The following is a 16,353-nucleotide window of genomic DNA, read 5'->3' as shown; positions in this document are numbered from 1 at the left end:
AAAAAAAAAAAAAGATGGACTCACAGGACAGAGGGAACAGGGTGGATGAGTGTCCCCGCCTCCCCGCAACAAATGTCAGTTGTAAATTCTTTCCAATTGCAACAAGCAATTTTGAAAAAGTCTCAGAGCTTCTAGACTGTGTCCTGGATCTTGGCTTATTTGCCCTCAGCAACATTGCACCATTGAAAGGAAATAACTCATTGTTTTTCTTCCCTCTCCCACTCCCAACAATTAAATACCTGATCCAAAATAATGCTGCTCTCAAATACTCTGTCACGCCTATTTCGAAAATTTCAGGTTGCAGACTCATTTCTTTCTTTAAAAGAAAAAAAAGAAGAAGAAGACAATAGTATGATAAAGAGGTGAATTTTGACCTCCGGCTGGAATTAGGGCCAAAGCACAGGTCTGGGGTTAGGGCAACAGGGCCCAGGACAGGTGGTGCAGGGGCTGCTGATGTGTGCCCACCCCGCCCAAGCCTGCCGGGTGCTTCCAGACCCACGTCTCAGCCTAGAAAACAAAGCCCTGAGAGGAGGCAGAGCCGCCCTACTCCCCTGTCTCCTGCGCTAGTGAAAGGCCAGCGGTTCTCACTGTGATGTGTCACCGTTTACTTTCCTCCCAGGGGGGCTTCGGGGGAGCCCCCCGCCCCAAGGCGGCTAGACCTTCTCCATCTCGATCTGCTGATGGTAGTGCCGAGCCTGCCGCTGGCCGACATTCAGCTTGTACACGGAGCTCTTGTGCTGGCACCTTCGGTAGCCCCACACGGCCCCCACGCCTGCCAGGAACAGCAGCAGGCACAGAACTGTGACGACCGTGGCAACGATGGGGCCTCTGCCGAGGCTGGGACACTTGCCCCCAGCGCAGGGCTCCAAGGTCGGGAGAAGCTCCTCGCTTGCACCCGGGCCGGGCACTTCCTGTCCCAGGAAGTCCTCCGACAGCAGGTACGGGAAGGTGTCCTGGACGGCAGGGGCAGTGGTCTCCGGGGGGGTCTGGGTGGCCGCCACGACGGTTGAGGGAGTGAGGCTGGGCCTCTTCTGGACGGCGGTTGTCTCGGTCTCCAGGGTAGAGCTGGTGAGGTCATAGGGCAGGGTGGACGTGGGAGGCTTCTCTGCGGCATATCTCCAGGGAACGGTTGACTGATTTCCGGTCAAGTCACCAGCCCCTTTGCCAGGACCCTCAGTTTCAGACACATTCATGGGTCTGAGAGCCAAAGCTTCTCCATCTAGCGTTTGAGATGGAAGAAGTGAAGTCACGTCCTCACTGGGTGTGCGGGCGGTGCTCCTGGACCCCTTCCTTTCCGCAAGAGCAGGCTGGCTGGGCGTAATCAGCATGCTTTCTTCCAGCCCTGCTGATCCATTCCCTTTGTCCTCCTCTTCCTCATCTTCCTCCTCTCCTGCCTCTGTCTGTCTCCAGGCCCCATCAGTCACAGGGTAGCCATCTAACCAGGACTCATCGCTGCTGCTCACCATGGCGCCACCAGCCCTGCTGTCATTCCTGCCCACCGGGGGCCCCAAGGGACTATCAGTGCTGTGGTAGATGACCCTGGTTTCTGGCTCCCCTGGGGCCAACGTGCTGCCCCTGTGGTGGTCTCCAGCAGGAAGGTGCTTTTTGGCGTCATCATCCATCTCCTTTTCCCACTCAGGCTTGTGGAAGGTCCCAGCAGGAGACCAGAGCATGTCCTTCCCGCTGCCTTGGGATCCCAGAAGCTCTGTGGGGACAGGGCTGCCAGCGCCCAGCAGGCCTGTGGTTGGCACAAAGCCTGTATCCTGGGCTCTGTCTTCCCTTGCCACAGGCATAGAGACCAGACGGTCCTGTCTTGGAGCCTCCTCAGAGGGTTCTCCCTGACTCCGGTCCTCCTCTGCCTCTGTGCGGGAGTCCTCCATGAGCTCTCTGAATGACACGGATCTATCATCAGGAAAATTATCTTCATAGTCAATATGTACCTCTGCCTCATCTGGAAGGAAAGAGGGAAAAGCCTCATGAGGTCCAAGGCACAGAGCCAGCATGGAACACAGGGAATAAAAAGCACAGGGGCTGGAACAAATAGAATGAACCTGTTATTCTTAGATGCTATGACTGTATCACAGATAAACCCAAAGAACCTACATACAAACTGTTATGATTAACAGATGAGTTTATCAAGGACACCGGTTCTACAGGCAACATAAAACACCAACTGTGTCTCCGTATACCAGCAATAAACAGAAAAAAAGTTAAAAGATACTGTTTGCCATCGCATGTATGTGCTCTCCTTTCCGACCCCTTGGACTGTAGCCCACCAGGCTCCTCTGTCCATGGAATTTTCCAGGCAAGACTATTGGAGTGGGTTGCCATTGTCTACTCCAGGGGATCATCTCTGGCGTTAGCAGGCAGATTCTTTCCCACTGTGCCACCCGGGAAGCCCGACTGTCATTGCATATCCGACCCCCACCCCAAATTCCTAGAAATAAATCTAACAAAAGATGTGTAAGATTTTGTACATGGAATGGTACAAAGTATTTCTGAGCAAAATTTAAAGATGACTTAAGTAGTAAAGGGACTCCCCTGGTGGCTCAGACAGTTAAGCGTCTGTCTACAATGTGGGAGACCCAGGTTCGATCCCTGGGTCAGGAAGGTCCCTGGAGAAGGAAATGGCAATCCACTCCAGTACTATTGCCTGGAAAATCCCATGGACAGAGGAGCCTGGTAGGCTACAGTCCATGGCGTCGCAAAGAGTCGGACACGACTGGGCGATTGTCACCATAAGTAGTAAAGGGCTATCCCACGGTAGTATAATGGAAGTTTAATTGTTAAGCTGTCAATCTGCCCAAATTAATCATTTGAAAAGACCCTGATGCTGGGAAAGATTGAGGGCAGCAGGAGAAGGGGACGACAGAGGATGAGATGGTTGGATGGCATCACCGACTCAATGGACATGGGTTTGGGTAGACTCTGGCAGTTGGTGATGGACAGGGAGGCCTGGTGTGCTGCGGTTCATGGGGTTGCATAGAGCTGGACACGACTGAGCAACTGAACTGAAACTGAATAAAAATCTCAGATATTGACAAGCTGATGCTAAAATTTATGGAAATGCAAAGGGCCAAGAAGAGACAAGGAAAAAAGAAGAGAAATGCTGTAGCAGGTATGCTACAAGATTTAAAGATTTACTATAAAATTGGAGTACTTTCAAAGACTGTGTTTGGTATTGGCACAAAGACAGACAATCAAGTTACATTAACTTTAAGAACGTCTGTTTGTCAAAAGCCACCATGAAGAGCGTTCAAATGCATGCCACATATTTGAAGATAACTGCAGCACATATAACCTCTGGAGGGTTCCAGAATTTATAAAGAAATCCTACAAATCAATAATAAATCGGCAGACAAACGCTAGATACGTTGGCAAGATACTTGAATCAACATATCACAGAAGAGGTATTGGGACTTCCCTGGTGGTCCAGTGGTTAAGACTCCAGATTTCCACTACAAGGGGCACAGGTTTGCTCCCTGGCTGGAGAACTAAGGTCCCGCATGCCATGCAGCATGGCTTAAAAAAAAAAAAATCTAAATAGTCATTATACATGTGTGAAGATGCTTAACCTCATTAGTAACAGAGAAATGCTAATCACAGCCAGAGTGAGATTCCACTATCTAGCACCAGAATGGCTAAAATTAAACAGACCAACAGTCTCTAGTGTTAACAAGGATATGAAAGTGAAAGTCATTGAGTCATGTCCGACTCTTCGGGACCCCATGGACTAAACGGTCCATGGAATTCTCCGGGCCAGAATACTGGAGTGAGTAGCCTTTTCCTTCTCCAGAGGATCTTCCCAACCCAAGGATCAAACCCAGGTCTCCTGCATTGCAGGCAGATTCTTTACCAGCTGAGCCACAACAAGAATACTGGAGTGGGCAGGCTATCCCTTTTCCAGCGGCTATGACATACAGCAGTTGTGTGCACATAGGCACCAAAAGACACGTGCAAGCATGTTCATAATAACCAGAAGCTGGACATACTGCAAATGGCCACTAACTGCAGAAATGGCACACACAACATGGACTCCCACCACCATGAAATCCTGCACAAGAGCACAATCTTCTGGGGGCACTGGCAGCATTCAACTTCTTGACCTGTGTGGTGGCTAAATTGCTGTATTTTTTTGACCATTTATTAACCTGTTCTCTTATGATTTGGATGTATGGTTTTTCAAACTTTTTAATTGAATGAAAGATTCTTTAAATTCTATAGTGCTCTACAATTTTCAACAGTTTCACACACGAGTCCATAAAATTCCATAATGAAGATTTCATTTTTTATCCCTTCCCCCTATGTTGCTCACCCTACTCCCCTCTCCCCACTGGTAACCATTCATTGCCCATATCTGAGTTGGCTTTTTTTTTTTTTTGCCATACTGCATGGTATGTGATGTCTTAGTTCTCCAACCAGGGATTGAACCTGTGTCCCTTGCAGTGGAAGTGCACAGTCTTAACCACTGGACCGCCAAGGAAGTTCCACTCAGCTTCTATTTTGTTTTTGTTCACTAGTTCGTTTTAGATTTTAGATTTCACATAAGTGGCATAATTGTATGTTTAACTAAATATGTATCTTTTAAAACACTCATTTGCCTATTCATTTTACTTTTCCTTATTATATTTGTTATGGTGATCCACGATTTTTTCTATGATTTATTTATTTTTTGGTTATGGTGGGTCTTCGTCGCTGCACGAGGGCTTTCTCTAGTTGCAGAGAGCAGGGCCTACTCTGCAGTTGGGGTGCACAGGCTTTCCATTGTGGGAGCTTCTCTTGTTGCAGAACACGGACTCTAGGCATGCAGGCTTCAGTAGTTGCCGTTACTGGGCTCTAGGGCGGAGGCACAGTAGTTGCAGTACACGGGCTTAGTTGCTCCACAGCACGTGGGATCCTCCCAGGTCAGGGATCGAACCAGTGTCCCAGGCATTGCAGGGTGGACTCTTAACCACTGGACCACCAGGGTAGCTCAACCCGTGATCTTTGATGTTACTACTACAACTTGATGAAGGCTGTTTTGTAGACACAGAAACCCCCAGCAGGTGGAAGAAGACTAGACTGTAGCCTGACATGAGCTGCCACAATTGTGAGAACTGGCCTCAAAGAAATGGGAACCAGCCAACCCTGGAAATGAAGATTAACGGTACTTAAATCAATCAAGAAGATTCGGAGCTGACTGTGCTGTTTCTGCATGTAGCTTCTTCCTCCTGCCCACATGCCTCCCAAATTCCCCTTTAAAAGCTTTTGCCCACTGGTTGTTGGGGCTGGGGGTCGGGGAAGGAGTCAGCCTTTGGACAACACCCTACCCCTAGTTGCCGGCCTCCAAAATAATGCAAACTTACCTTCCCATCAACCTTTTCTTTACTGGCTTTGGAGCTGCCAGCACCTGGACCCACTTTAGAGAACAGATTTTGGTGCCCAGGTGAGGCTGCTCTCTCGCGATAGCTGGCTCCCTAGGTTTCCACGAGCAGAGCTGCTGCCATGATGACGCTACAAGGTGGATTCAAGGAGCTGATGCTCATGGTTTGCTGGCCCCGGGAGGGGGTTTGGGGGATGTTCCTAGCAGCTGCCGAAAACCATTTGTTTCAGGGGTCCTCCCTGTTTTTCCCCTGCTCGGCACTGGCTGTCTTCAGCCAGGGCATTATTTGGTTCATGACAGTATTAAAGAACAGTAAACAACCTCTGAGTCCCAGTAATGGACACAATCAATCTCAGCTAAATTCCTTTTCCCATGTAACCCACCCTATGAGCTCAAGAAGTCAAAAGGCACCCGGAATATGGGCAGGAAAGGAGCCATGTTCTCCTCCACTCTGGTGTCTTATACAGGGAACACTGGCCTAGTGTATGATGTTAGAGCTGGGGATTTGAGATGAGATGGTTGGATGGCATCATCGACTCAATTGGATGTGAACTGAAGCAAACTCCGGGAGACTGTGAAGGACAGGGAAGCCTGGCATGCTGCAGTCCATGCGGTCGCAAGGAGCAGGACGCGACTTAGTGACTGAATCACAACAATAAGGCCCTCCTGCCTGGTGGGCCTGCCCTGACCTGGACTCTTACGGTCACTCTGAGCTCTGTGTGTGTCTATCTGCCCATCTGGAGATTCTGCCCTCAGGGCTCTCTGGGTCTAGAGCATCCCTGGACAGCAGCCCAGGGCTCAGAGCCAAGCCTTTCCTGTCTGCCCAGGCTCTCAGGTCAAGGTCTGACTCAGAAACAGGCTCTCATTATGTCACAGCCTCAGCCACACCAAAACCTCAAATGAAGACACAGACACCAACTGTTTACAAAGAGTCTACTCATGACAAAGTATCCCAAGGCTGTTTTTCTCCTCCTGAGTAACGGTAAAGTTTGTTATTCACTGAATGTCAACCCCAAGTTACATTCTGCCATCACGATGGGGAACACCAGCTCTTTGCCTGTCGAGGTGCTATTTCTCTCGCCTCTCCCTGCTTTCCAGTCTGAGCTCTCCGGAGCCATCCAGCAACTGTGCCCCCCTCCCCTTGCCCCACCCTCCCCTCCCCCACACTCTCCTGAAACCTGGTCTGCACAATGCCCAGCCTTCTGGTGTAGACCAACGGGTCCAGGAAATGTAAACTTCATGGACTCTCTTGGGAAAAATCAAACCCCTCCCTATGTGTTTATAATTAACTGTTACTTTAGGAAAACACAAGACAACAGATCAATAGGTGTCAGGGGTAAAAAGGGGCGCCCAGGCCGTGCCTTTATCCAGGGCAGGAGTGTACAAGCCGGAGCCCAGAACGCTGGGCTTTCCAAGTGCTGCCGCTTTCATGCTTTTTCATGTCGTTGCGTTTCTGGAAGCCCACACATGCCTTCTTTTTTCCCCTCTGGTCTTGGCTACACAGCCTTTAAAAATAGTAATTTTGAAAAAAGGCAACCAGACAAGCCAGAAATAACCACCGGTTCAATGAACTTCTGAACAAATATGGCAACATTGACAAGGCAATTCTAAATTCAGTTCAGTCTCTGGCTTTTATTCCATGAAGGAAGTCTAGAAGATGGAGAAAAACAGACATTGAAGCTAATTTAAGAAAACAAAAGAAGGGCTTCAGAAATGAGAGAAAATAGCAAAGAAACTTGGTGAGAGAACAGCTCATTTGCAAAGCAAGCCCTGCTCTGCCCTCACGCTTCGAGAGGCCCCAGAGAAGCACACGGACACGACGCAGATGCCGGAATGAGACATGCCTGGTTTTACATCTTGGCTCTGCTGCTTTCTGGCTGGCTGACACAGGAAGTTGCTGAGCCTCTCTGTCCCTCAGTCGTCCCATCTGTCAGTGGGAGGTGGCTGTTTCTACTCAGACTTGTGAAGATGAGCTAGGATAAAGCATATAAAACTCCCCTATCAGAAAGGAGCATGAGGAGGCTTGGGGAAGATGGAAATATTCTGTAATTCGCTTCTGCGGGTGGTTTACCTTATTTAGCTAGGCCGAGTCTTAGTTGCAGCATGTGGGGGGTTTTTTTGTTTGTTTTTGACTGCACCAGATCTTAGTTGCAGCATGTGGGATCTACTTCCCTGACCACTGATCAAACCCAGGCCCCCAGCCTTGGGAGCATGGTACCTTAGCCACTGAACCACCAGGACTTCTACATTTTAAATGGGTACCATTTCTTGTATGCAAATTAAGCCTCAAGAGAGTTGTCAAAAAACAGAACAAAAACAAAAGACAACTCCCAAGACAGAGATAACGCGGGACAGGTTTGGCACTGTTTATGATAGCTCTTCCCTCAGTCCCCAGTGGGGGAACAAGTCTTGTTGCCACAGCCGCAGCAGACCTGGGAAGGGAGCGAGAACCTCAGTCTAACTGTTGTGGGACTCAGAGGTGGTGGGGCTGGCAGACTGAGGTCAAGCTTGGGGTCGCTCACTTTCCTGATACCACAGACCCGAATGTACAAACAGAACCATGGAGCTTGGGGTGGAAGATCTCAAAGGCTTTTCAGAGCCTAGCAGATACCCTTTGTCAGGGCAAGTTTTAGAGGAGAAGTGGAGTGTTAGTCACTCAGTCGTGTTGCACTCTGTGACCCCATGAACTGTATGTAGCCCGCCAGGCTCCTGCGTCCATAGGATTCTCTAGGCAAGGATACTGGAGTGGGTTGCCATTACCTTCTCCAGGGGATCTACCCAATCTAGAGACTGAACCTGGGTCTCCTGCATTGCAGGCAGATTCCTTACTGTCTCAGTCACCAGGGATGCCACCTTTAAAGGAGAAAGTGAAAGTGAAGTCGCTCAGTCGTGTCCCACTCTTTGCGACCCATGGACTGTAGCCCACCAAGCTCCTCCATCCATGGGATTCTCCAGGCAAGAATACTGGAGTGGGTTGCCATTTCCTTCTCCAGGGGGAAACATGGGGTAAATCAGAGAGCAAGGGTCTATAAGTCTCTCCCATCCTGGGGTGTCAATCCTGTGCTACTCTGCAGAGGCCACGGGACCACAGGGTGCTGAGTCAGGAGACGGCAGGGAAACCAGAGGGCAGCGGTGTCAGAGGCACTGAGGGGCCAGGACAGTGAGCAGAGAGTAGTCAGCATGCCCTGGAAACTGCATGTGGCCCTGTGATCATGTGGCCAGGGGCAGCCACGTGGAGTGGTGGGAGGTCAGTTGTCCCTAGGGTACCAGTGGCCGGAGATGGATACGGCCTTGAAGACTGTATGGGATTTGGTATAATAAAAAGCCCAAGGAAAACCCAACGTAACATGGAAATCTGCACACACAGCTAAAGCGCAAAGCACCGGGACTTTCCTATGAGGAGGCAATAACCAATTATAGTCAGATGCTGAGCATGTAGCACTGAGAAGACTGGGCTTCCCTTGTGGCTCAGTGGTAAAGCATCTGCCTGCAGTGCAGGAGACCCGGGTTCGATCTCCAGGTTGGGAAGATCCCCTGGAGAAGAGAAAGGCAGCTCACCCCAGTATTCTTGCCTGCAGAGTTCCATGGACAGAGGAGCCTGGTGGGCTACCGTCCCTGGGGTCACAAAGAGTCAGACACAACTGAGCAACTAACACTGAGGACATTAGAGAGGTATGACGGATGTTCTGTGCTGCCCAACGGGGAACGTAAACCAAGAAGATCTGTGGATTCAGATAGAAGGGAAAACAAAATGGCCAGACCCAACCCTGGACTCTAGGACCCAAAACTAGAGAAATACCAACACAGAGAAGGGAAAAAATGGCAGTTAAGCCCCCACCCCTCAGGTTGACGGTCAAGGCTGAAGTCCCTGTGTTTCAGTGAGAGACCTCACCATCACCACTTGAGGCTGGACCTTTATGTCACAGTGAACGGACACCCTGGGTGGTTGGTGTGTGGCTGAGGCGCCCTCCTGCACCAGCTACTGTCTGACCCCTCTGGGTGGATATGCCCCTGTGCATTCACGCCTGCTCACCGTTTAGTTCAGTTCACTCAGTCACATCCGACTCTTTGTGACTACATGTACCACAGCACACCAGGCTTCCCTGACCATCACCAACTCCTGGAGCTTGCTCAGACTAATGTCCATCAAGTCAGTGACCACCATTACAAAGTTCAGATTTCATCACGCACATTCAGGCAGTCCCCACGTTACTAATGGATTAAAAAAAAATTTTTTTTAACATCTGCTCTACTGAACTGATGCCTTCATAAGCAACAGCTGCCCTTCCTCTAGAGAAGGGAGAATTTCTATACGAGTGATGAGAAAAAGAAGGTTTTAATAAAAACCCAAGTAATGAAAAAGGAAAGAAGAGTAATATCACTAAATCTTCATTTCTATTAATATTCAATATATGGGTAGCAGAGGTCATTAGGTTAAATATCCCCAAGTCAAAATTGTATTTGATATATATTCAATACTATCAATTTATTTGTTCCTCAGTTTACCTATCTAGAATATAGCAAATAATTTTTTCTAGTGCCTACAGTATCTCTGAAGTCAGTGTGATAATACACTTGAAAACTCTCTGTAAATGGGAAAATGTGCAGTATAAGGCATTACTAACAGTAGGTTAAATATCTTTATTCTTACAGATTCATAAAACACTAATAAACATGCATATCCTTGGAGGAATGGAAGCCTTAATTACAAGCCACCTGATGCCTGCAGTTCAGGAGACCTGGGTTCGATTCCCTCAGTCAGGAAGATCCCCTGGAGAAAGGAATGGCAACCCACTCTAGTATTCTTGCCTGGAAAATTCCATGGGCAGAGGAGCCTGGCGGGCTACAGTCCATGGGGTAGCACAGAGTTGGACATAACTGAGTGAGTAACACTTTCATTTTGCCCTCCATGGACAGCAGCCTGCAGCCAATGACAGACTAGAACCGAGGCACTCAGGCTGGTCCCCTTGCTTCCAAGTGTGACCACATGGTGCGGTGCATGCTCCCTAGCTCCCCAAGGGATCAGGCAAAGCAAGAATCCACCTGAGGGTGCATCCTCAACTCCTCCCCTCTCACCTTCCCTGCCTCCCTTACTCCCCCTCAACAAGCCGTCTACTGTGAATAGGCTCTGCTTTTAGAGAATCTAACTCAAGTCTTCAACATGCCCAAACAAGACAAATTTGAGTGAAACAGTCTTCCTAGTAGCCCAGAGCCTCCAAGCCCCTAGAATCTCAGACCAAAGTCATCTGAGCTCCAGGTTCTTTTAACACTTGACCTCCAAGGTTCCTGAGCCTTGAGGCTCTCTGGATCTGGAGAGGTTGTGAGGGAAATAAAGGGCAGGAGCCTCTGGAGCAGGTTCTGCCGGAGGGCTTGGAGTGGGCTCCAGCAGCTCACAGGGAACCGAAGGAAATGCTCTGTGGTGGGTGCTCTGATGTGTAGGGTGGGGTAGTGGCTGAGCCCAGGGCAGAGGTGACACGTGCTCCCTGGGGAGGTGAGACAGCAGGGCCACAGGTCTGGAGGGCCTGGGAGCCACATGTTAGAAAGTCACCAGCTGATTGCCCACGGGGTCTCCCTTGAGTCATAAAGCCACACGGGCCATGCCTTTCTGGAAGGATCAGTGGCTGTCTCCAGAATCTGAGACGCCTGCTGGCGGCGACTACTTTCTCACCCAAGTATTAGACACCTAGAGTCACTGCCTGCCTTTGACTGTCTGTTGTGCAGGGGGCTGGAGTCAATAATGCACGGGGAAACGAGGCCAGCATCACACAGATCTTTACATCCTTCAGTGTGGGGGCCTAATACCCTCCTCCATCAGCACAAGAGTGAAAGGGAAAGAAGGACCCTTCATGTTCAGTCGCTCAGTCAGGTCTGACTCTTTGCAGCCCAGTGGACTGCAGCACACCAGGCTTCCCTGTCATTCACCATCTCCCGGAGCTTGCTCAAACTCACGTCCATTGAGTCAGTGATGCCATCCAACCATCTCACTCTCTGTTGCCCAGTTCTCTTCCTGCCCTCAATCCTTCCCAGCCTCGGGGTCTTTTCCAATGAGTCGGCTCTTCGGAACAGGTGGCCAAAAGATTGGAGCTTCACTGGGCTCCACTGGGCTCAGACCATATCACAGGTCCTGTTCTGAGTGATACACTTCCCATCTTAGAATAACAGCACCCAGGAGGCAGACAAAACAAAACCACCCCGCCTCCTCGCTGGGCGCCTGATCCTCCTCCAGCTCCACCCTTTGTGCCCCACCCCACCCACGTTGCCCTGGTGAACAGCAGTAGTTGTCTGCCTTGGCTGTCTTCCTCCCTCCAGCTTGTTCCTGTGATCACTGCAGTGCTGCCTAGGTATATTCCATGCCTCAGATACACGCTGAAAACACGAGGCTTCCAGAATCTTCTTATACTTGGAAGCCAGTGTACACTTTTTAGCTTCCATGGACTGGATCTGTACATCCTTTGAGTACTTCTTCCACCTGGCAACACATTTCCTTTAAAATTTCACCTTCTATGAAGCCTCGTTTTCTAGCTTTGCCTTTTACCTCATCATCTGTGGCTTTCCTATCTCTTCTAAGGCACTCAGTTTACTAGTTACCTTTAGGGTTGGGACAATTTTGCTCAATCTTGATTACACAGTAGCTCGGACCCTGCCAGATGAAGGGAGGGCGAGAGAGTGAATGAATGAATGGCCGGGCAGTCGTCCAAAGCATGTTGTTGTTCAAAGTCAGACACATCCAACTCCAAAATCTGGTTTGGTCCACCCTCCCCAAGATGACTCCTCTCCAATTTGAAAAAGTTCCTTAATCAGAAAAGTTCACTGGAAAAATGAACATGTAAAGGTGGAGTCAAATAGCTGGTGACAATGTTCTTGTAACGCACACTTGCAATGATACAGATACTGAAAACCATAACAGTCCGTGTGTTCAGCCAAGTGTAGAAATCAAAATTCCTGACCAGCAACTGAAAGCCCCAACAACTCTGCTTTGCGGTGAGAAAATAAACACCATTTCAGACACACAAGACCTGCATTATAGTGCTCGCTCTGCTGGGGCCAGTAAACAGCCTGCTGGCGTGGTGGGTGTGGCTCGTGGGATGATACAGCGCCAGAGATGCAGCCAGCTCACTCACACCTCGGGGTGCGCGCAGGTCTGCTGTGAGGTGACACCCTCAGCAAACAGGAAGGCAGGTCTTCAGCCTGATTGTTCTCGGACGGGTGAATCCATTAGGACTGGTGGAGCTCCTGCCTGCCACAAGACACCAGCAACCGAGGAAAGTGCTGGGAAATGGCTCAAACTGTGTTTCAAGGACTTGTCCCAGGCTGTCACTTTGTTACGAGAATGTGACAAGCAAGTAGGAAGTTTTTAGAAGTTTTTGTAACAATTTGACGGGGGAATTTTATGTCTATTTTTATTTATATCTGGAATATCTTTGCTTTAGTTTATGCTAATTTATTTTTATTGCAGTTTACCAAAACCTGTCAGTCTATAATAACTAAAAAACAGAAATTTGTTTACAAATTGCACACAGAAAAAAAAAATTTTAAGTTGCACACAGTTTGAGACAACAATGACGAAATCTCAGTATTCATCAAAAAACAGTCCAAGGGGAAAAACATAAGCCACAGAGTGAGAGAGAAAATTTTAACACATAAGGTTTTATGTAAAGAAGAAATCCTACATTATATGTGTGTTAGTCCCTCAGCTGTATCCAACTCTTGGAGTCAGACTAGAATAGCCTGCCAGGTTCCTCCGTCGTCCGTGGGATTCTCCAGACAAGAATACTGGAGTCGGTTGCCATGCCCTATTCCAGGGGATCTTCCCTACCCAGGGATTGAACCCGGGGACTCCTGCATTGTAGGCAGATTCTTGACCATCTGAGCCACCAGGAAGATGCCTAATCAAGTCAATCAGAGAAACGGGCAAATATGTTGGACAGAGGTTCTACTTGGGTAGAGAAATGGATCTGACGGAGCAGTCACGAGCTTAGCAGAAAGGTAGAAAGTCTCACGCTCCTGAAGCTTGGTGAGGAAGGATGCTGAAGCAGAACTCTTCCACACAGCTGGTGGGAGAGGAAAATGGTCAAAACCCTTTAGGAAACTCTCTGGCAGCGTCCACAGAAGCTGGACACCCACCTATTCCATGGGCAGTGACACCTCTCCCAAAAGCTAACAGAAAGGTGTTCAGGTGTGAAATGAATGATGTAGACGGGAACGATCATGGCAGCGCAAGCTTGTGACGATCAGAACGTGAGGACAGGCAAATGACCATCAGCAGAAGCCATGGGCAGTGTGTTCACACCATGGAGAGTGAACTGCAATGAACACAACAAACCGCAGCTCAGGCCGCAACACGGGTGAAGCTCACAGACGGGACAGCACCCTAGTCTCATCACGGTTCTACCGCATGATCTGCTGGGCATCCTGGGGACAAGCTGCCCTATAAATTCAGTAGCATCATGGTGCTGGAGTCCTCCCGCTCTATAGAGCCAACTTCCACTTGGTACTCAGATGTCATGGGGCATCAGGAAGGTGGCCCTGAAGGAGTCCTGGGGAGGGAGGAGAACTGTGAGGTCAGGGAACAATGCAGGGTCGGCATGAGGTCCATGGTGCAGGAGTCACAGGAGAGAGAGAGAGAAATTCAGTTCGCTGGGAGAATTCCCAAGGGCCTGGGCAGGGGTGGGATGCAGAAGACTCACCCCTGCAGGTAAATGCTGATGAAGGAATGGGGAACATCTCGGGGAGTCAGATCAGGTTTCGGGAGCTCTGCCCACCAGGAGTCTTTCTAGTCTCAGCTATAATTTCATTCAGGCTTCCCTGCTGGCTCAGTGGTAAAGAATCCGCCTGCCAATGCGGGAGACTTGAGTTTGATCCCTGGGTTGGGAAGACCCCCTGCTGCTGAGTTGCTTTAGTCGTGTCTGACTCTGTGCGACCCCATAGACGGCAGCCCACCAGGCTCCCCCGTTCCTGGGATTCTCCAGGCAAGAACACTGGAGTGGGTTGCCATTTCCTTCTCCAGTGCATGAAAGTGAAAAGTGAAAGTGAAGATGCTCAGTCCTATCCGACTCTGGAGGGGGAAATGGCAACCCCCTCCAGTGTTCTTGCCTGGATTATGGACATCAGAGCCTGGTGGGATACAGTCCATGGGGTTGCAAGAGTTGGACACGACTTTGCTACTAAGCCACCACCACCATATAATTTCAGACACAAGGGGCAGCGTAGGGGGTAGAGCCAGGCCGCAGGGGAGCCATCCACACAGCGGTCATGGAGTTGTCTTCCTGCTTACCTTTCCCGCAGGCCTGGACCAGCCCGTACCACTCCCCGCAGCTGTCGCACAGCAGGGTGAAGGCCGTTTCGCGTTGGCCAGTCACGTGGCCCGGGGCACACACGTACAGCAACTCGTCCCCCATCTCCAAGCCGGTGCGGCCCTGCAGGATGGTGTGTGGGAACGAGGGCGGGTCTCCACACGGCTTCTCTGCGGACAAGGAAGCACAGTAAGTTTCCCCAGACTCTGCAGAACTTTTTCAGCCTGAGAGAAATAAAAAGCCGAAAAAGCGACCCCTCTTCCCTCATGGGTGCTGCCTGCACCCCGAACGGAGATCGCCTTCACCCTGGCATCCCCCACACCTGGTCGAGTGCCTGGCTCAGATGAGGCACTCAATACTGTTGACTGAATTGTGTGCGCTCCAATATAGCTTTGTATTTTTAAACTGCCAGGCAACAGGACCAGAGGCAACGCCCAGCAGCAAGTTCCTTTTGGCTTTATTTACATAAATGGTAGATGCTCTTTGACAAATACTAAACTCGGAGGGATTTCCCTGGTGGCTCAGATGGTAAAGCGTCTGCCTACAATGCGGGAGACCTGGGTTCGATCCCTGGGTCGGGAAATCGCCTGGAGAATGGAATGGCAACCCACTCCAGTACTCTTGTCTGGAGAATCCCATGGATGGAGGAGCCTGGCAGGCTACAGTCTATGGGGTCACAAAGAGTCGGACACGACCGAGGGACTTCACTTTCACTTTCAGGGACTTCACTTTCACTTTCACTTTCAAACTGTTACAAACTATAGAAGTTGCCTCTCCCTTCCCCCAACCTTGACCCTGAAGATAACACTGCTACCGGTTTGGTTTTTACAAATAAATGCAGATACAGATATAAAGCATTTCCTGGGGAGCACTAGCAGTAAAGAACACTTCTGCCAGTGCAGGAGACTAAGAGAAGCAGATTCAATCCCTGGGTTGGGAAGATCTCCTGGAGTTCAGTTCAGTTCAGTTGCTCAGTTGTGTCCGACTCTTTGCGACCCCGTGAACTGCAGCACAGCAGGCCTCCCTGTCCATCACCATCTCCCAGAGTTCACTCAGACTCGCGTGCATCGAGTCCGTGATGCCATCCAGCCATCTCATCCTCGGTCGTCCCCTTCTCCTCCTGCCCCCAATCCCTCCCAGCATCAGAGTCTTTTCCAATGAGTCAACTCTTCGCATGAGGTGGCCAAAGTACTGGAGCTTCAGCTTTAGCATCATTCCTTCCAAAGAAATCCCAGGGTTGATCTTCAGAATGGACTGGCTGGATCTCCTTGCAATCCAAGAGACTCTCAAGAGTCTTCTCCAACACCACAGTTCAAAAGCATCAATTCTTTGGTGCTCAGCCTTCTTCACAGTCCAACTCTGACATCCATACATGACCACAGGAAAAACCATAGCCTTGACTAGATGGACCTTAGTTGGCAAAGTAATGCTCTAGTATCTAGGTTGTCATAACTTTTCTTCCAAGGAGTAAGCATACTTCTGCCAATGCAGGAGACTAAGAGAAGCAGATTCAATCCCTGGGTTGGGAAGATCTCCTGGAGTAGGAAATGGCAACCCACTCCAGTATTCTTGCCTGGGAAATCCCACGGACAGAGGAGCCTGGCAGGCTGCAGTCCATGGGGGTCGCAAAGAGTCAGACAGGACTTAGTGACTCAACAACCTTTACATTACAGCACACACACAGACAATTATATATGT

General features: G+C 49.7%; 1 protein-coding gene across 1 annotated transcript in view; it reads right to left on the bottom strand.

Moving 5' to 3' along the window:
• The window catches only part of SUSD5 (sushi domain containing 5), a 45,878-nt gene continuing 29,525 nt past the window's right edge, over positions 1 to 16,353 (bottom strand). The window contains exons 4-5 of the mRNA XM_040246309.1: positions 14,637 to 14,825; positions 1 to 1,951 (exon numbers count right to left, since the gene is read on the bottom strand). Coding sequence (XP_040102243.1) covers positions 654 to 1,951; positions 14,637 to 14,825 — 1,487 coding nt within the window. The 3' untranslated portion in view covers positions 1 to 653. The remainder of the gene's footprint in view (positions 1,952 to 14,636; positions 14,826 to 16,353) is intronic.

The sequence above is a fragment of the Oryx dammah genome, unplaced genomic scaffold, assembly GCF_014754425.2.
Source record: "Oryx dammah isolate SB20612 unplaced genomic scaffold, SCBI_Odam_1.1 HiC_scaffold_9, whole genome shotgun sequence".
NCBI classification, from domain to species: domain Eukaryota; kingdom Metazoa; phylum Chordata; class Mammalia; order Artiodactyla; family Bovidae; genus Oryx; species Oryx dammah.
The sequence above is the reverse complement of the archived record's forward strand: the minus strand, read 5'-3'. Positions and strand labels throughout refer to the sequence as shown.